Source organism: Pollicipes pollicipes, unplaced genomic scaffold (assembly GCF_011947565.3).
Source record: "Pollicipes pollicipes isolate AB1234 unplaced genomic scaffold, Ppol_2.1 Scaffold_4002;HRSCAF=4701_pilon_pilon_pilon, whole genome shotgun sequence".
NCBI classification, from domain to species: Eukaryota; Metazoa; Arthropoda; class Thecostraca; order Pollicipedomorpha; family Pollicipedidae; genus Pollicipes; species Pollicipes pollicipes.
In genome coordinates this window covers 19,160,201-19,183,230 of record NW_023596420.1, presented here as the reverse complement: position 1 = coordinate 19,183,230, position 23,030 = coordinate 19,160,201, and the positions used below count along the sequence as shown (strand labels likewise).

Sequence of the window (23,030 nt, the reverse complement as noted above, 5' to 3'; positions counted from 1 at the left end):
GGAAAGGTCAGTTGGCAAGTGGCCAACGAGGGTCGACCCAGGCCCGGGGCGGCTGTGCCGCAGCATTTTGTGTCACGTAAAAACCTTCCCATTCCTGTCTGGCAAAAGGGCGGAGGTAAAATTATCCGTTGAACTGGACGGCACGATTTGGGTGGTTGGTTCGGGGTATACGCAACAAGCTATGCTTAGCAGATACTCTGAATGCGAAGTTACCCGTGCAAACTATTTGGAATAAATCTAATTTTTAAAAAATGCATCTTATTCGCCACCCATAAGGTGTCATGGACACCGATTACTCACATTTTTCAGGAGTTCACGTCACCAGCAGGCTATCTCTGGAGCTTTTAAAATGACAACACCAGTTGAACAGTGTCACGTATTGACCTAGAAAAACGCTCTGTGTTTCGCAAAAAGTCGCAACAGCGGGGTTGTCGGCTGCTGTACCTTTTGATGTTTTGATTTCAAGCCTTCCATGTTCCGCAATAGACGTGTGACGAGGGAAGCCCTCGTCTGGCAACAAAGAAAAGGTGAGAAAGGAGGCGGCACTTGATAAGGGCCGATCGCTTGAGCTTACCGCATCCAGCGTAATCACATCTTGAAAAAAAATCAATTATTCACGCTGTTAACGCATAATTATGTTTTCTGGGGTTTTAACTCAGTAATCATTGTGTGGATTGCGATTTGCATGCGATTGCAAGTAGCTGCTACATAACTCATGCAAATCACTGATGAATGAACACTGCCCTGCCCTCACTGCCCAGCGTGCGGGCAGTGAGGCTCCCTTAGCCAGCTCGCGGGCCGAACAGCCGGCATGCCATCAGCTCACACACCGCTCGTAAATTCCCCGAGCGAAAGTACGCGCCTGACGCGAGCCCGGCGAGCCTCCAGGGCGGGGTCTGATAGATGAGCGTGGCTAAATGGCGCCTGGGCACCAAGCTCAACGTCAGGAGAGGAGATGGAAAAGTTAACATCAGCAGCGGGAACTACCTCCCCGGGAGCCTCCAGCCATGGCGCAACGTGGCAGGTCAGGACGTTTGGAAAGAAAACAAACCGTGTGACCGGTGTCTTTTCCCGCGCGTGAGCCAGACAGGGGTTCGGGAGCGCTAGCGTCTGCGTCAGGTGGGGGCGGACTGGCTGGGCAGCTGTGAGCCTGCTCATCGTCGCCGCGACCGGCCCTCCGCCCCGCCTCCATATGAACGCATGGACAGGAGACGCGTTCAGGAAGGGGCGGCGCGCAGGGCCAACATTTAAAGTTCCTAGATCATGATCTTTGGGTGAAATAAGGTCAAACAAGGTCAGACTTCAGATTAGTGTCCAAAGTGCCCCACGACGCCCTAATGCAATCACCGTGAACTTAGATGCCTGTTCTAAGCAAAAGGTCACTGGTGTTCATTCAAGGTCAGTGACCTTGTGTGACCTTTCAAATGTCATGGTGACCGAAATCACACAAGACTGCTGTTTTTTGCAATTGAAAATGCGTCAAGAATTACGGTAGGCAGTGACCTTCATTCCTAAAAGCAAAATATTGACCTCGGTCATTTTAGGTCAGTGACTCATTCCGACTTTGAAAAGTCCGTGGAAGATGTATAATGTGGCTCCTGTTATCAATGAATTTGAATTGAGCGCCAGAAACTACCTCATGCAACACACTCCAGCGTAATAAAACAGGTTGGTTTTACCTTGGTCTGACCTTCATACCTGACTATAGATCAATGTTATTTGTTATTTTAATTCATGTGTTGCCTAGGAAACTTTCACGGAGTTGTATGACTTCGTCTAACACTCCGTTAATGTATCAGGTTAAACGATTCTAGATAACTGTCTTCTTCAAGTGATCGAGCTGTAAAATATCAAAAGGATATATATATATATATATATATATATATATATACGCACATACAAATATAGTCAGATGAAGCCAAGTAGAAGTCTATGCCCCTTTTGTTGCCCATAACTCTGCTGGTAAAGTGAAATCCAGGTCGAAAATTCGCTAGGACAGCTTTCAAGGCTGCCCTCCTGGCGCTTCTCTGCAGGCTGCGACCAATCAAGCGATCAGCATATTTATAGGGTATTAGTCATTGCGCAGCGGAAGCATTAAAAAGAGTGATTAAAACCGGTGTAAATACCAATTTCCCGACAGAGCTATGGTTTTCACCGCCGCAGTTAAGTCGCTTTCTAAGTTGATGATGTTCTGTACTGAACATTACTGCCCTTATGTTGCATATGTTGTTATGTTCATATATTGCATGCGAATGCTGACCGTTTAGAAGCTCTATTCTTTTAATAATTGTGTTCGGTTATCTCACTTAACAATACTTGCTCCTATTCATAGCTGCTTTGTCATCTTACAATTTTCTGAGTCTCTACTAGGAATCGCTTGCAATAGCCATTTTCAAGATGAATAAATGCGCTGAACAGTTTTTAAGCGTTCAGATGTTCCCGTGAAGTCTAAGAATATACTAAGGGTGTATTCTCAGCACACTAGGAATGTTCTATTCTACGTGACATTGTGTCGAATCTTTACTGCGCGTGCTCGCAGCGCAACTCGTTTTTTTGCGTACATCTTCGTGACTGTGGTGACAATAACTGCGTATGCAAACGCACAAGATATTTGTTCGCGATGACATTGAGTGCTCCTAAGAATGCGCACTGCAAATTATGTTCTTTGTGACTATGCAACACCTTTTCATCCATCGCGGTCGGTCCTGTGCACGCGAATCGACCTATTTATAATTAAATACGTTGTGTAATTTCTGTCTTACTTCGAACGAGTCTCAGGACAAGATTCTGCATATCCGGCAAGGATTCTACGTGACGTCACATAAAAACTGCCGTCCGGGTCGCCGCGAGCACCATGTGGCGCAGCACCTATCCGGCATAACGTTATGAGTGACGTCATCAGCATAGGTTTTGCGCCGTACGGGTCGCTGCGAATACACTCTAAGCGATCTGACAAGGAAATGATCAAACTCATACCATTTCACTGTCATTCCATAGCTAGGCTACGCGTTTTCAACTCAGAACAAGGCACTTATATAAACAAGGCTCTTTATATACACTGTTCTCTAGAATACCTTAGAGTTTACACACGTTCTAGGAGAATACTAGGCCTAGTAATCAACTGTGCAGGTCTGTTGACGATGACTGATGGTGGCTGCAGCATTATTGTTTACATCGGTGCTGTGTGGCAAAGCGGACTTTAAAGATAATTTCATTCGAGGATTTTTCATCCTGGATCATGTTGAGGCATGTAAAACCTATCAGCATGTTATTTGTACTGAATTCCCATAAACAGGGACGCGGCCAAGATAAAAGTGTGGTTTCTGTCGCGTCTGCGTCAGACACACCATGAAATATTTGCTTGAAAAGTTTGAATAGGAAGAGATTTGGTACCATTCTGGCCCACAAATAAAGCATCTTGCGCACAGCCAACCAACAATCATTTCGTTAAAATATGCGTCTTTAGAAACATATTTTTCAACACTGGTAAGACGGTTCCAGCCGAAAATTTTTGATAAACGTTTTGTCGTCAGAAAACAAGCACTGAACACATTTTCACGTTTTTGAGAGCTTTGCATCATAGTCTTTCGTTAAACCGCTAAATAGACAATAATATAAAATATATAATATAAATATAAATATATATATAAAAAGAAAAAAAAATTCTAAATATATAAAATATATATATATTATATATATATATGTATAGATATCTATATATATATATGATATATATTAGATATATATATATATAATATCTATTATATTATATATCATATTATATGTCATTAGAGGTTTTATATATATATATATATATATAAGCTCTCCTCCTCTCTCTCTCTCTCCTTCTTCTCTATCTCTCTCTCTCTCTCTCTTCTCTCTCTCTCTCTCTCTCTCTCTCTCTCTCTCTCTCTCTCTCTTCTCTCTCCTTCTCTCTCTCTCTCTCTCCTCTCTCTCTCTCTTCTCTCTCTCTCTCTCTCTCTCTCTCTCTCTTCTCTCTCTCTCTCTCTCTCTCTCTCTCTCTCTCTCGCTCTCTCTCTCTCTCTCCTCTCTCTCTCTCTCTTCTCTTCTTTATTCTCTCTCTCTTCTCTCTTCTTCTCTTTCTCCTCTTCTTCTCTTCTCTCTTCTCTCTCTTCTTATCTCTCCTCTCTCTCTCTCTCCTCTCTCTCTCCTCGCTCGCTCTCTTCCTCTCTCTCTCTCTCTCTCTTCTCTCTTCTCTCTCTCTCTCTCTCTCTCTCTCCTTCTCTTCTCTCTCTCTCTCTCTCTTCTCTCTCTCTCTTCTCTCTCTATCTATCCCTCGCTCTCTCTCTCTCTCTTCTCTCTCTCCTCTCTCTCCTCTCTCTTCTCCTCTCTCTCTCTCTCTCTATCTCTCTCTCCTCTTCTCTCCTCTCTCCTCTCTCTCTCTCTCTCTCTATCTCTCTCTTCTCTCTCTCTCTCCTCTCTCTCTCCGCTCTCTCTTTCTCTCTCTCTCTAGCTTCTCTCTCTCTCTCTCTCTCTCTCTCTCTCTCTCCTCTCTCTCTATCTCTCTCTCTCTCCTCTCTCTCTCTCTCTCTCTCTCTCTCCTTCTCTCTACTCTCTCCTCTCTCTCTCTCTATCTCTCTCTCTCTCTCTCTCTCTCTCTCTCTCTCTCTCTCTCTCTCTCTCTCTCTCTCTCTCTAAATGCAATAATCCGCAAAAAGCAAACGCAAATTAAATGCAATGCGGCATAACCATCAGACATTTTCGCTCCGGGAGTTCATTTGCACTAAATTTTTTCATTTGCTGGCCATCAGACACCGGGAAAAGATTGATACTCACCAAACAGAACTACCAGATAAAGGCATACTTATCATAAGCAGCCTAGAGGCGAGTAGTCTCCTATTCAGTTCGGTGGGGGGGGGGGGGGGGGGCGATTGTGCCTTATAACCAGGGACGCAGTTTCCTATTTTTCGTTGTCATTTTTACTCCTTATTTTTCAGTTATCACAATTTGGCGGTCCAGCCCCAGAAAACTCATTTTGTGAAACTACATTCCTGCTGCCAGCTGCAAAAGACTGCGTCAAATCTGGGGAGAAAACTATTTTAAGTGCATCTCGGAGGCAGGCTCAACCATTTTTGTTTTTGTTTCGTGGAGCTGGTATAATCTGCTGTAACATGGTCTTGTCTGTTGAAATTTGTTTTCATTTTCGTAATTTTGTCACCAATTGGTTTGAAGAAGTGTCGGTTTTTGTCACTGATCATATCCGGTAAATCACAAGCTTTTTTACCCCCTGAGGGAGGGGAGAACGATCTCACACAGCTGGACTCATTTCGCTACTTATGCGTGGACAATAATTTGATGATCAGTTCCGTATTTCAATGATTTGTGCCTGCTCAGCATTACGCTCGACAAGCAAACGTGGCACACCCACGCCATGAATGCGTCTGGGCACACATTTTCTACTGCTTGGCTAAATACACAATCCCAGCCGAGACAAGCTCCGCCAGCCAACTAGTGCAGATATCCACCCGGCTCGAATGCCATCCGGTGCGTGACTCCCCTCCCCTCCCACGCCCGTCGCCGGCGACCGACTGGCAAAACAGGGGTGCGCCAGTGGGAGAGGATGTGTCGGCCGGCGGCGGGCGGGGTCTGCACACCAGCCGCCAACCCAAACAGAGGCTGAACGCGCGCGCCCCCGTCGCGGGGAGCGCCGCTGATCCTGTGTGTCGAGCGGCGCCGGAACGGGCCCGCCCGCCATTACTCGCCTGTCGCCGGCCGGGACCGTCGCCAGCCACGCTCATCCACGGCTGAAGCCCGACTCATGGAGTGATATTGCAGCTTGCAGCGCTCTTGGTCGCTCTGATTAAACACGTACGTCGGGAAGTTCTTGGTTTACATAGTTACACTGTTCGTCGTTTGCGCAAAAGTCAAAGGCGTGACTAAGATTCAGTTGTCGCCGTCCCATTGATCTCATTGCGTGTGGCGTGATTGATAACGGTGCAGGCTTTGGCTTGGCTTTATAATACTGACTTGGTGGTACATGCTTGCATTCTGTCGTGCTGTCATTGACTACATGTGGTCTCATTGTATGTAACGTTGTAGCATAACGTTGGCGATTGTGCTAATCGTAAGGTTGTGAGACGTTAAACAGCAGCCCACGCTACGATTTTTGTTAGATTAGCAGCCTGTTACCGGTAACGGACAGCGCAAAGTGAAGCAACGTACATGAAGCCATGAGAATGCCCATCCATGTGTGCAGGGACCAGGGCGAACATTAAATAAGGATGCGACGCGTGCTGGCATGACAAGCGCCACGAGAATGGGGTACGAGCTGGGTAGGTATGGCCCATGACAATGTAATGTGGGCTGGTGCGGCTCAGCCACGAGAATGGGGTGCGGATCAGTAAGACAGGCGCCACGAGAGTCACCTACAGACTGGGTAAGCAGGGGGCCACGGTAATTTGGTGCGTACTGGTATGGCAGGGACCACAAGAGTGTGGTGCGGCTGGTAGCGTGGGTAGGAGTCACGTCAATTTTCACTGAGGGGACCTGGATTTATCATCACTCCATCGAAGTATCTCCTATTTGATAGCTCTGTCAGACGAACTTGCTAGCCATATTAACTATGCCAAATTTGATTGTTAGCATTCTCCACTTCTGATTTCACGACTCGTCGTATGTCTTAATTGATGCCGTTGAATATAAGCTGTCTATAATTCGATGAGCAAATCATCATTACACTAAGGAAAGCATTTCTTGGCCTCACAAATCCCGAAAACTTCAAATGCTCCTGCACTCCTGCGCGTAGACTGGCCACAACGCCATTCACAAAACACTGCCAATATTTAAAAGGAATATTCCATATTTGAGTATGTCGAGGCAAGCAACAGATATGATGAAACAAGCTCACTTTTTGTAACTGATATGCCTTTAAGGCCAACAACCTGCTCGTCGTAACACAATGTCACCTTTAAGTAAATGTGCTCCTCAATACGTCATCGCTTGATTACCTCATCACACGTATTCATGGCATCAGAAAGAAGTTATTTGCCCGACACGAGTAAGTTAATGATGATATTTTGCGTGGCCTTGAGTGCTAGATGACAAATGAGGTGGCAGGATTCCTGTGACATTTCTATGGCGTCATGCGTGCCTGGGTGACTTCGAAATACTCCGAGCGTAAAAGTCACCACAAGTTTGCGGGCGTCAAGCCCAGGAACCAGAGGCTTTGTAAGTCTTAAAAAGGGCAGGGCTGCGAACTCCACTGAATGATCTTCAAAATGGCCACATTAGCTCGAAACCCCATTCAAATGGGGAACAATCCCTTCAAAACTGATCACCATATACTCGCCTTTTAAGGAGCCCGTGGCATGACGCTAGGGCACGATAAGTCCTAAACATATGATGATAGAAATCTTACGCCAATATTTAGCGTAGCGGCGCGCTGCTACACACTATTTTTCCTCTGCTTCGCAAAAAACTGAATGATGTCGGTTCATGACATATGTGGTCTGACATAGCTGAAATAGATGGCATGGCATAGATGACATGACATTCTCTATGACAAAGATGTACGTCATCTCTGTCATAGATGATGGCATCGTCGAAGTTTTCAGGCAAGTGGCCTTGTCGAACAGTGATGACGACGTGGCTGTGGCAGCCAAGCCGTGAAGTTTGTTCTAAGCTTCATTTCAACGAAATACTGGTCCGTGTGATACGCTGTTCCTCGGCCACCACACATGAAGTACGATATAATCCGTTATGACTGCCAGTTTCCAATCATTTTGAAATCTAAAGCGTACGTAATGTAACGCAAGGGAAACAACAGACAAGGCGTAGTTAACGTTTTTAGGCTTTCTGTCCACATCCCAAAAGCTTAACGTGAAACCAAAATTGACGACGCTACAAGCGAAAAGCCTGTTGTGTCGGCATTATCCCACGCCGAGGGCATTCCAACCCATTTCCAAAAAAAACTTACTTACCTTTACTTGGCTTGGCTTGGCTCTTGGCTTGAAGACCAGCCGGAAGGCTTTGCCGGCCTTTTTTACGTGTCTCCTCTTCTAAAGTTTTCTTTAAAAAAACATTAAATAATCATCACGCGGTTCTCCGCGAGTTTCGAACGACTAGGTTTTTGTTCGTCGACGTCGATATTATTCACATCGATCTCGTGGAAGGAAAGTCTCGTTATTCATCTTGAACTCTCAGCAAAATGTACCGGAACAAAGGTTCTTCCCAGTGGACCCCATTGAGCATATTCCCGACAAAAATAGAACAATAACGTTGTACGTTGGTTGAAAACATTATTTCAGTCTCACATTTCAAAACTCCAATTGCCAACACTGTTCGATTGTCATGCAAACAGCAAATGTGTATTGTTCATGGCAAAGGCATGAACAACACTTACCTGTTCGCCATAAATACGAATAACAGCCCTTTCCCGAGTACGTCTAAGCTTCATCTGTTAGTGAGATTTTGATGGGGCCAACATCTTTGGGAATAATTGCTCAAGAGCCCGGGAACATGACAGATATTCCAGATATTATTTTACATATTTCGATTCGTTTGAAAAATGAGTGACAAATATTTGTGAAAGGTTTTCTCTGTCATGGCAACGGATGCTAGATCAGACCACATTCTTGTTGAAGTCTGATCAGCGGCGAACCCAAACGGGGTGGGGAGGGGGGGGGGGGGGGCTGGCGCGGCAATGACTCCCTACCCCTTGGGTCTCGAAGAGGCTCATAGGCTCCGAAGGGGCCCATAGCCGCCTTAACAGACGCAATTCTTTAACACAAAACGCTACAAACTTTGACGTCTTTGGGCCTCCAGGCGACCAAGAACAGTCGCAAGCAAAAGTGAAAGACCCATGAGCAGACAAAAAAATCGCCACTTATTGAGCGGGGGGTGATTGGGGGGGGGGGGGGGGGGTTAAGACTCGTTACGCTGTCCAGGGGCCCTATGCTGTTCCCAAGAGTCCTTTATGTCCACTTGTCAGTTCCGTGATCGTTAAGGCGTCTTCCACGTTGCTCCTGATTTTTTGCATTTGCCCCGATGGCTTTGCGCTGTTGTCGGTACCCATTCTGCTAGCGTGCCCGGGCACTCCTGTCGACCAAGAGCCTTCGACGGACTTTTCCCATTCGCCCGAAAGGCTCTATACAGCATTGCCGGGTCCCCACTGCCGGGGTATGCTCGACGGCTTATGGGCCCTTCATATTGGTTTCGGGTTCTTTCTGCTTGATTGGAGGACCTTATGCTGTTGCCGGACCCATATAAGGTAGCGCACCGATATACTCGATGCTCAAGGGCCTCCTACATTGATCTAGGGCTCTCTCCTTTCGATTTCATTTGCGGCGGACCCCTAACAACTATCGGAGCATTTTCTGTTAACATGCCCGGGCACTCTTGATCGCACAGGGGCATTCATTCATGCGCGGTGGTCTGAGATCACATCCCTTTGCCCAGAAGGCCCTGTGATCTGGCTGAGGTCCTATGTGTTAGCCTGCTGGGCCACTCCCGATCCTTCAGGGGCCCACCATGTCGGTCCTGGGTTCTTCTCGTTTGCTTTGAGGACCCTATACTGCTGACAGGAGCCTCTTTGTTGACTTCCTGCGGCACCCTCGATCGCTCAGGTCCCGTCCCTATTGGCTTTGGGTTTTCCCTTATGACCGAAGGGCCCCCGCCGCTGACGGGGAATTAAGTTGTCATCGGGCGGAACACTCTCAATCGCCTCGGGCCCTCAACATTGGCCGTGGCATCTTCCGATGAAGTCAGAGCGGCCGTAATCTGTTGCCGGAGGCCTCACGTGTGCTTGTGAGCGACAGGGCGTTGCCTGCTCATGTGTATGGGTCTAGTTGAATTACTTCAGGTACACAAGTGCGAGGTTGCCCGAAACGATTTGACCTGACGCCTTAGCCAAAAAGCAGCAGTTGGAAATGCACTGATGAATCTTTACGCGCAAATGCCAAACATCATTTGGCGTGCTGCCGGCGTGGTATATGCCCTGTGCATCACGTTCTAAATACATTGGAGTGTTAGGATGTGCTGTACTCCTTCATAACAGGTTGAAGCAAAAAACTCTGCATTAGTCATCAGCCATCAGCTGATCACATCGACTAGCCGCTAGCCGTGAATGAGCTGGGAGCCAAGTTCGTGCTTGATTCTGAGGGTATTTAGCAGCCAACCTTGCTTTTTTGTCATGTTTTCCGAAATACTTAGCCTCATATTGACATGTCTGCCATAACTGGAGAAAATGAACGAGCTCCATGCATGTACGCGTAGCACACGTTGGTTTCTAGGACTGCATACAGTAAGATGAGTTCCCGTATACAAATAGCATATATGGGATCTTAAAATGCCGGCCGGAATACGAATATTTTATGGGGCCCCAAACTCTGGGGGGCCCACAATGTTGCATGCCCTCACCCTCCACGAAATCCTGGATCCGCCACTGAGTCCGAGCGCTGAGATAATAACCTGGTCATTCTGACTACCACACAAACCAATATCCACCTTACATGTTCATATGGGAACTGCACACAAGAGTACCGAAATGTGTACAGCCACACTGCATAGCGGGCGTTCGGACACTACCTGAGGTCTTCGTCGCCGCTGCGTTGCGCCCGTTAGCAATGCAACGAGAGCCGCCGAACAGAGGAGCACTGCCGCGAGCCGGAGGCATCGTCGCCGCCTCAGCCACATCAGGACCGCGAGCGCACTCCCAGGATTACGCTGCCTGCCTCTTCCCACCGCAACACGGTACCGCTCACAGAGCCGGGTCCGTCAGGGATCTCACGCGGACCACGCTCCTGAGTGGAGCGCGCGCGAGAGCGCCACGGCTTGCGTCGGGTCGGGCCCGGTGCGCCGCGCCGTCTGGCGGCAGCACGGGCGGCTGCGGCTGGGAAGCGGCGACGAGGTAGGTCAGGTTTAGTGGCAGCAAGTCATTCATTGGTGTGTACCATATGCTAAAAATGCATTGCAGTTGAAGCAGGAAAACGACATTTTGGTGTAAAAAGGTAAAAATAATAGCGTGCAGAGAGTGCATATCACACGCACGCACGCGCCCATGCACGTACACACACACATACACGCGCGCGCGCGCGCGCGCGCGATTTTTGTACTGGTACTGTATATAGTGCGTACTGCTGAGATGAGTTGCTAGCCGATTGATAACGCGCGCCGTGGGAGGCGTGCAAAATTGGCTGTTTTGGGGGTGAAGTCATGGGATGTCTGTTCAGAAAGCCATAGGTCGGGGCGTGCAAAGTCGAGCGAGCTCGTGAATTTGGTGGTTACATTCCAAGATAGTTAATATCAAGCACGGCCGAATGGTTACGCAGGCAGACTGTAACCAATGAGCGACGCATCGCTTGAAATGCGTAGATTTGTGGTCTGTGACGTCTGAACTACTAAAGATGAGCTTGAAACGGGTTAACTTTTGATCACTTGTGAATATCACATGGACTAAAGGAGTACGGGCGCCTGGATGTTGCTGATTCTCACACTCTGTCGCTGTGAGCGAGATGCGCGTGTGTTGAATCCGCAGATAGCCTCATTGACGAAGTCAGCTGGCAAAGATCATCCTATCGTTATGCCGGCAGAGCATGACCTGAATAAGGGCACACCCCGACCTGGAAGGCGGTGAACTTAAGATGTCGGCGAAGGCGGCGAAGGCAGATAGAATTTTGAAGATCGGTGTAGCTGGGACGTGATGCAAAATACTAAATATTTAACACGCGGTCGGGTGGGGGCCAAATTGATCCCCGGAAGGTTTTTTTCAGAATGGTTTCCGAATGGCGTGGTGCAGTTGCGCCAAGTCTTGCATAGCTGTAGACAACTGAATGCACAAATGCCATTAACCTAGGGTCAGATAAGGAGGTCAAACCAAGGCCAAAACCAACCTGTTTTCAAATGGGCATGTGATGCATGTCACATGCTCAAATGAGCATGTGACATTTTGCTCGGAATCGGCATCTAGGTTCTGGGGGCACTTTGGAGACCAGCCTGGAGATTGACCTTGCTGGACCTTACTTGACCCGAAGTTCATAACCTAAAAACCTCAAACGTTCACTTAAGTGAGAGCAGCTACAGGTCAACACACCCTCCAAATTTGGAGTCTCTAGCTGTCTTAGTTCCTGAGATCTCAGGAGGGTCAATTGACCCCCCAACCGGGCAAAAGTGTCCAGCCGGTCACCAGGGCGCGTGTTGAGCAGCGGGCCATCAGACCGCGTGGTGTTGGATTCGACCATGCCAGGTTATTTCGGCATTCATGGTAATTTGAGCCAACTACGGAATAAAGGGAGCATTTTAGCGGTTTTTCAATGCACCGATGTCCAGGATTGCCATCACAGAGTTTCACTCTGCAGGACGAGCACAGCGAGGGCTGCGCGAGCCCCGGGGTGGGGCCTTCAGCCATGAAATGGCCCTAACGCTGGCTCATGGCTGACGGCCGCGATAGCAACGCGGCTGATCCACAAGCTTCTGCGAGCATCGGTCCGCAAAAAAGAATGCCCCACCTTTGCAACAAGTTTTAAAAACATCGTTTGCTGAGCTATTAGGATCTGTCATTAATATTAATAATATAATATAAGAAACACTGGGGGTGGCAAAACTGCTATAACCGACAGGATATATGCGCAACCCAATATCATTTCTGCATAAGTCCAGGTTTAATTAATCATAAGTACAAGCATCATTACAAGTGTACTCATGTAGTCACAAGTACACTGCCAAACCATCGCTGGACTGTATTTGCAAAATCTTGGACGATTCTAGCGCACGCGAGACGGCGGTTCACCTATGTGAAGTCCATGGTGCTTTTGAACTATTGTTGTATGTTGCACACCGTTTGTAACTTGCGATAGAATGTTTTCAATATTTTAAAACAGCCGTTTACGACATGTGATGGCCTGGCTTTCCAAATTACTTCATCATAATTGTGACAGATCTGGATAGACATGACAAATCATTGTGGCTGGAGTCAAATCATGTGCTCAGGGACAACGATTGGAAGCTGTGATCGTTATCAATATGCGCCTTTGGTGACATGTTAACAGTGAAGAAACAACACTTGCTTTTTTGTTGACGTTATGTGTCATTTGCACTCCCCCTCAAAAAATTGAGTGTCGGTTCTATGCCATGTTGTTGTGAAGCTCTGCAAGTGAGAAACGGGAGAAGTGAAACTGAGTTGAGCAAGATAGCTCAAAAGTTGTTATGCTGCACTCTTACCATCGCAGAAAGTTTTTAAAATAACACACCGGATTGAATCGTGTGCACTAATGCTCCTAGTTGATCTATTTTTCGCCAGCGCTGGCAGAGGTGGCAAAATGCACCAAAAATTCTGAAAGTTTATTATCGCTACCATCGCTATGCAAGTTGATAGTCGGTATATATCGCCTCGATCGCTACATTTCAGCCAAAGATGAGACTGGGAAACTGTGTAGTTTGTTACCCGTCATGTGCACAATGTTCCACCCAACATGCAATGACTGATTGCCCAAAATGATTTCACAGTAATTAACTCAACATCAACATCCCCACCTTAACACGCGCTCAGGTGGGGGGTCAAATTGACCCCCCTCCCGAAGATTTTTCCGGAATAGTTTCCCGAACGGCGCGGCGTAGCCTGTGCCAAATTTCGCAGTAGCTGTAGACAATTGAATAGCGCATCGTTTGGCACCAAAAAATATAGGTGTACTCTGTAAGGTCGCTGACCTATGGCAGGTCAAAGTCAGGCCATGGTTTCAGCGAAAACAATTTCTAGGGAATCCTTCAATCTGATCCAACAACGGTGTTAGACGAAAGCCACATATCTCTGAGATGCGTTCTTAGGCAACACAACAGTTTAATGAGCAAATTACATTGACCTGAAGTCAGGCATGAAGGTCACACCAAGGTCAAAACCAACCTGTTATGTTTCCCTAGGGCTTGCTGTATGGTATAGTTTTTGGTGCTTATTTCGAATTTATTGATAGCAGGAACCGCATTATACATCTTCCATGGACTTCTTAGAGGTCCGAATTGGTCATTGACCTAAAATGACCCAGGTCAACATTTGCTTCTAGGAACATACTGCCTAGCGTAATCGTTGTCACTTAGTCAAATGCAAAACTCAAAGCAATCTTGTATGATTTTGGTGACCTTGACCTTCAAAAGGTCACACAAGGTCACTGACCTCGAATGAGCATGTGACCTTTTGCTTAGAAAGCAGCTATCTAGGTTCTGGAGGTATTTTGGAGACCAGCCTGGAACCTTGACCTTGTTTGACCTTTTTTGACCCAAAGATCATGACCTAGGAACCTGAAACTTTTGGCCTAAGTGCGTTCACGTACAGGTCAACACATCCTGTGCATTTGGTGTCTCTAGCTTTCTTAGTTCTCGAGGTCTCAGCGGGGTCAAATTGACCCCCCACCCGAGCGAAGGGTATCTTGCCGGCCACCCAGGCACGTGTTAAGGCAGCTGGCCAGCGGCAGCAGACGTAGGTTGTCGTTCCACGTCACCAGCCACTGATGACCTCCAATCAGTGGTGCAGGCAGGGAGAGGGCACAGGAGGCATGATTTACATTGGTCCTGGGTCCTTGAAAATGGAGCGGTGCCTCTGTGGCGGTCAGAGGCTCACAGCGCCTACCAGGGCGTCATGTGCCGGCAGGTGGCCCTGGCGTCCGTCACGGCCTATGTGTCTTTAAAAGCTTGCTTTTAAATATCTGCAAAACTTGTCAAGCCGAAAATCATTGATAATAGGTGTGTGGTTAGAACATCAACGCTGAAAGATTTTTCAAAAACTTTTAAAAAGTTTTGCACAGTTCTCCGTGAAAGCGGCTAAAATGCCCGAATCAGTTGCGGCTATGTTTATTCCAACTTGTACAAAAACTTGATTCCGTCATGACCCAGTTAAGCCGCGCGTTCAATTTCCAGTCCACCCAGAACCAAGGATGTGTGTGCCTAAGTTCAGTGATTCGGCGGGATCCCAAATCAGCGGCTTGTCTGCTTCGCTTCCACAGACGACAATGCCGCGCCACCCATGTTAGTAATGTCATCTACTGTACAACGTCGTAACTACTAGTTCTCCGGACCAGCCGTTGTGTCAGCTCTCGTTGAAGATGTGGGACATCTAGAGATGATACAGGTGATGGATGGTATGCCGTTGTGCCGCGTACCTGCAGGTCATATAAGCCTCTGAAGACACATTGCTCACAGCTTCTGACACTATTCAGCTCTTTTTCACGCGACAAATTTCGCTCGAAATCTTTGCAAACCAATCCGCCCCCGCCTCGCGAGATCTAAAAATGTATGCCGACATGATCTCATATAAATTTGCTTCTGGCCACTATTTAACTTTGCTGGCCGTATGTCTCTACAGCCCAAATTTTTCTTCCTCATTTAAAAGTACCCAGACAGTGCTTCACACCCCGATAAAAATGACACCTCCGGTAAGCTCTGTGTAGACGTTTATGGCGAAGTCTTAGCCAGAGGCGGGCAAAGTTAGCTTAGAAATTAACTTTCAGTTTAAGTTAGTCCGTTAACTGAGTACATTCAGTGAAGCCAAGGTTAATCCATCAAATCTCCGAAGAAGTTAAACAGAATGTTGCACGTCTCAGGATACTGAAGCAAGCATGATGACATCAGCTCACTTACAGCTTTTGATATATTTTCAAGTGGAAAAAACTGCTCTGAACAAAACACTTTCTCTGTTTATTAAATACGAAGTCATCACACCCTTGCACAGCATTAGAAAGTGATTAACGCCCGGTATATTTCAAAATCGTGCTCATGAACGTCAGGCAGGAACGACTCAACAATTTTATTCGTTTTGGCTTTGATCGCCGCACGGCTAATGGAACGCAGGATTTGAATGACGTAATGCTAATATGGCGTCATGGAAGGCTGGATGACCTTGCATTATTCTCCCCCAAAATGTGTACAACTTAACGCGCGTGTAGCCTAAATACTGGGGGAGTGTAGGTCTCAAGAAGAGCAGGGCTGAGAACTGCACCGAATGATTTTCACGATGGTTATTGACTTCAAGACGCAGAAACCATGTGACAAAATGTCCTTTTGACTCCGTATGAAAAAGGCTACTTTATAGTTTGCAAAGGTCATGCAGACCCCATGATACCCAATGCCGGCTTTTTCAATGAATAGGAATTGGTTAAAAACGAAACGATGAAAAATGAGCTTGGAAACCTGCTACAAGGTTTTGCTGTTTTCGTCACCCCAACCATGCAGGTACTTTTTCATTCTTGGATCTTTCTTTAGAAATTCAAAGGCAAATTTCCCAAATGTTCTGCCTCTGCAGTCATTTATGAATATTGTTGTGCTTCATGTGGAGTATCTTACGTGGGTTCAACCCTTCATAGTTTGCACTGCAGAATGCAGTGGCATTTGGGAAAGTCCTGACCATACAGGTAGATTATGTCTTACTCAGGGCCTTGGCCCATGCGAGATCATTTATCTACGTGTGACACTCACTTTAACGTTAAAAACTTTTTCTGTATTCGGACGTTGCATCGACTTCTTCAGTCATAGAACTTTAGAATTACTTCATATTCACAAAAAAACATTGAATATCGTGGGGTCTGCATATCACGTAAGTTGTTCAGTGCATTGGCGACGAACATTATTCACATAGATAAGACAAGTAGCATTAGCCCCGTCTACGAGTTTGCATAGCCTTTAAACTTACAAGGCAGCCTTTTTATACGAAGTCAGAAAAACATTTCGTTGCGTGATTTCTGTATTTCTTTTTAAGTTGCGCTGTTCATGCGCAGGGGGGTCGTGTCGAATTGTGTTAACCGTGACCTTTGTTATGTCTCGCGATTTCAGCTTAATTGCACTTATATTTCATGGATAGGACAGTAGTAATAACCTTGTTCCTGGGGGAAACCAGGAGAATAGAGGCATAGATGCGTTGATATTTCGGCAACATGCCTCCACCGAAACAAGATGGCAGAAGTGATAAGGTAACGTAAATGACAGGGACTGCTGTGCTTGCCATCAAGTTTTTACTAGTTCTCTACGCATACAGTTAGTCCCGATAGCTCAGTTGGTTAGAGCTCATGCCCTCCGATGCACCCATCAGTGGCAGGGAGGGTCGCTTTAGGCGCTCACTCTTTGCCCTTGATAAAGATGATCCACGGCCGGTGCCAGCGGCCGTGCTGATGGCCAGGAGACGTAAGAGGACAGGACAGACACTGCTGAGCATTGCCGTACGTTCAAACGCCCCCAAGCCCTGCCGATGACCCGGAATTGTACGATCGGATGGTATGGCTCAGGACCCACACAACAAGCTCTGTTGAGCGTGAGCTCTGATCCCATAAATCCATCCATTCAAAATGTTTGCAATCAGTGTGATACAAATGTTTCGATGGAATGTTTCTAATATGTTCGAATCTATGTTCGAATTTCAGATCTCGAAACTCGAATCCCGAATCTGGATCTACATCCTAGTCAAAAGTACGCTTGAACGAGGGGGCGGGGCGGTGGGGGAAGTTCGCCTCCCCCCGACTTCAAGGCTGGAGCGCCACCCCCCCCCCCCCTCCCCTGCCCCCAACTTGGCCTGAAGAAGGCCCATTCTGGTACGTTAAGGGCCCATTCTGAACTGTAAAGAGATGATGCAAGCATGTTGTGTCTCATTCTGTCCTGTCGAGGGCTTATTCTGGCATATTTAAGATCTATTCTGACCAAAAGAGGGCACCTCTGAGTCCTGAATTGGCCCGTTCTTGACTTTGAAGATCCATTCCGGCCGGTAGAGACCCATTCTGAGCTGCAGACGGTCCAGTATTGACTGGGGGGGGGGGGGGGGGGCTCATTCTAACCTGCAGAGGGGGCCATTCTGGCCTGAAGAGAGCCCAGTATGACCTATAGGGGGCCAATATGAGCTGTGGAGGGTCCATTATTAACTATCGAGAGCCCATTCTGGCCTGTATGTGGCTTATTGTGCTCTGGGAGGGACCCATTCAGGGTCGTAGATGAACGATTATTGACTGTAACTCCTCTTGTTCTGGTCTGTTAAGGGCCGACTATGGCCTGTATTCCTATTATTCACAGTGGAGGACCAATTTTGGCCTGCAGAAGGTCCGTGCTGGCCTCTAGAGGCCCCAGTCGGACATCCGGATGGCATCTTTTCGAATATGGAGAGCCCATACCGACCTGTGCAGGGGGATGCGTATTGAACCGTCCAGAGCTCATAAAGTCCAGTGGTCAAAAAGTCCATAGTCGTAGCATCTAGCGTTCACAACATCCAGAAGCTGTCCAATATCCCTGGACAGAGGAGAATCACAAGGTCCAGGCTCGCAGCGTCCAGTGTCCATGAAGTCCAGTGTTCATAAAGTCTAGCGAGCGTGAGATCTACGGGTTGGGATGCTGTCCCACTTCCTCTCAACCCTTCACCTAATGGTTCGGATATTGCCCAATAGAGGGCGAACCGGACCGATTTCGTGGATGCGTATTGCTACGTCCAGAGTTCATAAAGTCCAGTGGTCAAAAAGTCCAGAATCGCAGCATCCAGCGTTCATAAGATCCAGAAAACGTCCAAAACCCCTGAACAGAGGAGAATTATAAAGTCCAGTGTTCATAAAGTCCAACGTGCGTGAGATTCACGGTTTGGGATGCTGTCCCACTTCCTCGCAACCCTTCACCTCATGCTTCGGATATTGCCCGATAGAGGACTACCGGAGCCGATTTCGCCCGCCTCAGCCGACGAGTGACGTCATGCCGTACAGTGCTGCCCAGTTGAACCACTGTGCATGTATATGGACAACGTTTTGTTTGAGCGCACAAACTTTGCCGTGTCCGCACGGCCTTGGCGGCAGGCGCATTTAAGAATCCAAAACTTTGCTCCCTGGCTCGTGACATCGGAAATAGCTGGTTATTCGGCAGCATCTGCATGGTAATCATGGAGAGCACTTGTCGGGTTGCCTGCAGTTTGGTATCGTGTGATATGGATACGATTTTCCGCGGTATTTGGTTCCGTTATTTATTGTATGTGTTGGTGATGTTTCTCATTTTTTGAAGGAACTGATGAATGATGTGTAAGGCTGACTGATTTGATGTCTGTTCCAGGTAGGTGCGCATATAGATCCCCAGCTCGTGGCACGCTAACCCATATTGTTAGTGATTTTATTTGACTAATTCCCCTCCCTCCCCCAATTGCAAATTATTCTATACGCTCCTGCAAACGGAGTTTGCTCTGAATTATACATGTCTTTACTCTCAAAGAGAAGGGTGGGGGCTGCCTCATCACCTGAATCCGGATACTAGTCCCTGGTGAGACACGTTCAATGGCCCAGCCTACAAACGATTCGTCCCTTCCATTAAGTACATTTTGAACGGATGTGATTTACCAAAATAAGTTGGTTGGCTGAGCGATGAAAATACAACGAAGAGTACCGTGATAATATACCAACGAATTGGTTTCTCTTCGAGTTTGGCCCACTTTCTCACAAATCTGCAGGATGCAACCCAAGTTACGTCGGGGGTTGAAGCCCCTGCAACTGAATAGGGAACCGCACTCTTGGTTGCAAGTAAAAAGGAATTAAAAAAGCAAAGGTTGATCGCGAACGTATTCGACTGCCTGCCAAACGTCACGCAAAACACTACGCAAGTGCCGCGCTTAAAGGCGCTGCTTGATTCACGATCTGGACAACGGAGCCGAGTGTATGTCACTGAGCTAGTTTGCGATAGTTAAGCTGTATGAATTGGGAGAATCGTAAGCTTGTATTCGGCCATCCACTTCATCAATCTTGACACGCTTTCTTCCTTTTACGCTTCAGAACCTTCTAAGTATATAATTTGGGGTCCAGCAACACCAGTCTAGAGTTTATTCAGACGCGTGCAGTTCGCGCTGCGGAGGGGACGATGGTGGCATGGTGGTTAGTGGTTAGAGTGCTCATCGCTGGACTTTTCTATACTGCGATGGAGTTCTGGCAACAACACTACCGCATCCCACGTACCTTATGCCTGATAAATGCGTAAAAGAGACGCTCCGCGTCCAAATAGCGATAGCAGTCGCTGAAACGTTAAGCCCCAATCGGTATTACAGCCCGTCCCTGACAAACAAACCGCCACCCGCCAAATTTGCAGACAATGCTTCCGCTCAATCACTGTATGTATGCATGAATAATAATGTGCAATCGGTTGGACGCGGAGCTCGGACACAGACCAGTCCAGATGCTGCTCAGCTCGACGGTCTGGCCGGCAGCCACGCCCGTGGCGGGCCGGCGGACGAGGCAGCCCGGCCGCCAAAAAAAGAACGCATTCACGCGCGCGCCGTCCTTCGCCCAAAAACCGAACCCCACCACACGCGCACGAGGCCTGTCCGTGGGGCAGCCCGTCCGCGGTTGAAACGTTGCCAGCTCAGTCGGGAACGCCATCTTTGCGTCAGAGCCCGAGGCCCCTGACTCGGTTTCACTGGGCTCGCCGGGGTACACACATCCCGGCGAACCGGGCATCTGGACGTGTTGGACATCTCGGGATCTCGCTCGTGCTGGACCGGAGCCCCCCCCCCCCACCCCTCCCCCTTCTTGACGGGCGCCTTAATGGGAGAGCCTCATGTCAGCACCAGCACGAAGAGCCCCAGGAAACAGCACCTGGACACGGTCCGTCTGCCCGTTTTCTCTATGGCCCAAATGCGTCGAAATGGGATCCCTGTGCTATTTATTAAACCCACTACTCTTGGGACCTTTTTGAAACGGTGAGTAGCCCCACGTTGATCCAGGGTCAACCATGCCGGTCAGAGAGCCTTCGGCGTCAGAAAGGGGACCGATGTAAAATGTGTAGCAATAGTAACCGATTGGAAATCTGGAAGGGGGCGGAAAGGTTCTTCAGCCTCAATCGAGAAATGCATGGGGTCTCGTCTTGGCTGCAAACTCTATCGGGGTCTGGCTGTTGAAGGGGGGGGGGAGAGAAGGGCGAGGGGTCCAGGAACCCCTTGGGAGGAGCTCTTTCGGAACCGTGAAGTCCAAAAAGTGACCATACTGAATGAGAAGAGCAAAAATATTGCCAAATACAACTTCTGACAATACCGTAGCAGCGTCTAGCAGTCCAAGAAGCCCTCCCTGGTAAACTCCCTCTGGCCGCTCAGTCGGGACATGCGGTTAAGTCATGCGCCAGATTTCGCGCCAGGTAGTGGTCCAGAATCGGCCAAGACCAAGGCTATCTAACGGCCAAGACAAACGGTCATGCACGTTTAGTCGATTGGATTTGTTGTCAAAAATTAACTTCAGCTGCGTGTCCCCGTTCACTAACGACAATCTCATGGCAACGCAATGCAAATACACCTTCAAAAAAACTTATGTCTCAAAAACACTGTCCACGCCAAATACTCACATGCATCATATATGTTTTCGTGATTGACGGTGACAAGTTCTTGAGGTGACTCTTTCGGTGAAAATTACAGCATATCGTACAATTTTCTGTTTCTTGTGCAGATTGTCTAGTCTCCGGAATATCTGGCCGAGTTATGACCAGAGTGACATAACGGGAGAGCTTTGGCACCCACAGATCGGAGTGCAAAAGTGTAGAGTCATGTAATGTTACGCTCAGGAAACCTGTGGCTGATAGTTACATCCCTTCTGCATGTGCGTTGTACGTATGTTTAAGTACCTATGCTCGCTGTATGCTTTAACCATCGTCCTTATTCGCCGTTTTGCATAACTCGGACTGATAGGGGGAGAGGAGGTTGAAGCGACCCTCGCTCCGCGTTTCCAAGCTTATAAAGATAGAGTTTGCCGAGAGCAGCAGTTCTGGACACAATCTGACGATTGGTACTAGTTTTTATGATGTTGACAGGTCAAAGTTCGAATTTTACAGAATACCGCACTTTGTAGCTTTACTTTATGTTTACGAGAACAATCCTTGCAGTGACACGAACCTGGAATTGAGGTGTGTCTTGTTCCATTTCGAGTACATTCCTGTAGTGCAATTCTCTTGCCACCGGCCGCCTGAGCCAGCCGTAGATTGCCGTCGAGTGCTCATCACAAACTGCCGCTGCTCCGAAACCAGAACATCGAGGAACACGTTTTGGTATCAAAACACGTGCCATAATTACTGCATGTCATGGCGATAATTACTGCATGTCATGGCGAGGGTTAAACGTCATGTTATTGCTGCGTTGGGTATCGGCAACGATTTTTCGTGAAACGATGTTCATCATTTTGATATCAGCGGAAGCCATAGCAAGCAAAACAGGACAAAACAGCGATTTTTCGTGAAACGATATTCCTCATTTTGCTAATAACTGAAGCCGTGGCAGGCCAACAAAGAAGTCCCAGTGAACAGTGAAGGGTCCTTATGACAAGCGAAAAGAACGTAACACCAATATGGTGGGACCCCTGAACGATCGGGAGCACCCCGGCAGGCTAACATATAGGGTTCCGGCTGGAGTACAGGATCTCTGAACAAAGAGCAATAACCGAAGATGAGTGTACATGAGTTAACGCCCCTGTGTGATCAAGTGTGCCCGGGCGGATTAACAGAGAGAGCTCTGTCAAGTGAAGGGTCCTCAGCAAATAAGCTCAAGAAGGGAAAGAGCCATAAGTCAATGAAGAAGGCCCTTGAGCATCGAGTGCCTCGGAGCGTTACCTTATATGGGGCCCCAGCAATAGCACGGGGTCCTCCAAGCAAATGGAAAAAACCGATGTAAAGAACCCGATACCAATATGAAGGGCCCCTGAGCAGCCGAGTGTACCCCGGCATTTGGGGCCCCGGCAGCAGCGGCGAGGCGGGAGAGCCCGCTTACCCCGCGGGCACAGAGGTCCCCTCCGAGCCCGCGCCGCCTGCCATGTCTCCGACCGCGCCGCCGCCCGGCGCGTCTGCGTCTAGTCTGCCGGTGAGCTCTAGGGTGTGGCCGCGCCCAGGCCGGACACGGCTCGTGCTGCGCCATCTGTCGACAAAAGAGGAAAATAGCGGCAGGACAAAGATGCTTCTGTAGTATCATCTAGCGGCAGGAACCCAAACTAGCCTGGTTGCCATGGATACTGGACGTTTTGAACACTGGGTTTTACGACTCTGGACTTAATGACTCTGGACATTGCGTCCCCTGGCCCTTATGAAGGCTCCCAATGCGCACGAAATTAGACGTTTTC

At 48.0% G+C, this 23,030-nt stretch overlaps 1 protein-coding gene across 1 annotated transcript in view; it reads right to left on the bottom strand.

The window, feature by feature from the left end:
* Positions 1-10,805, bottom strand: part of LOC119093276 (polypeptide N-acetylgalactosaminyltransferase 16) — a gene marked incomplete at its 3' end in the record, with an annotated part of 37,840 nt that extends 27,035 nt beyond the window's left edge. Inside the window, 1 exon segment of the mRNA XM_037216215.1 lies at positions 10,546-10,805. Within this exon segment, the coding sequence (XP_037072110.1) occupies positions 10,546-10,653 (108 nt within the window).
* Positions 10,806-23,030: the final 12,225 nt, after the last annotated feature.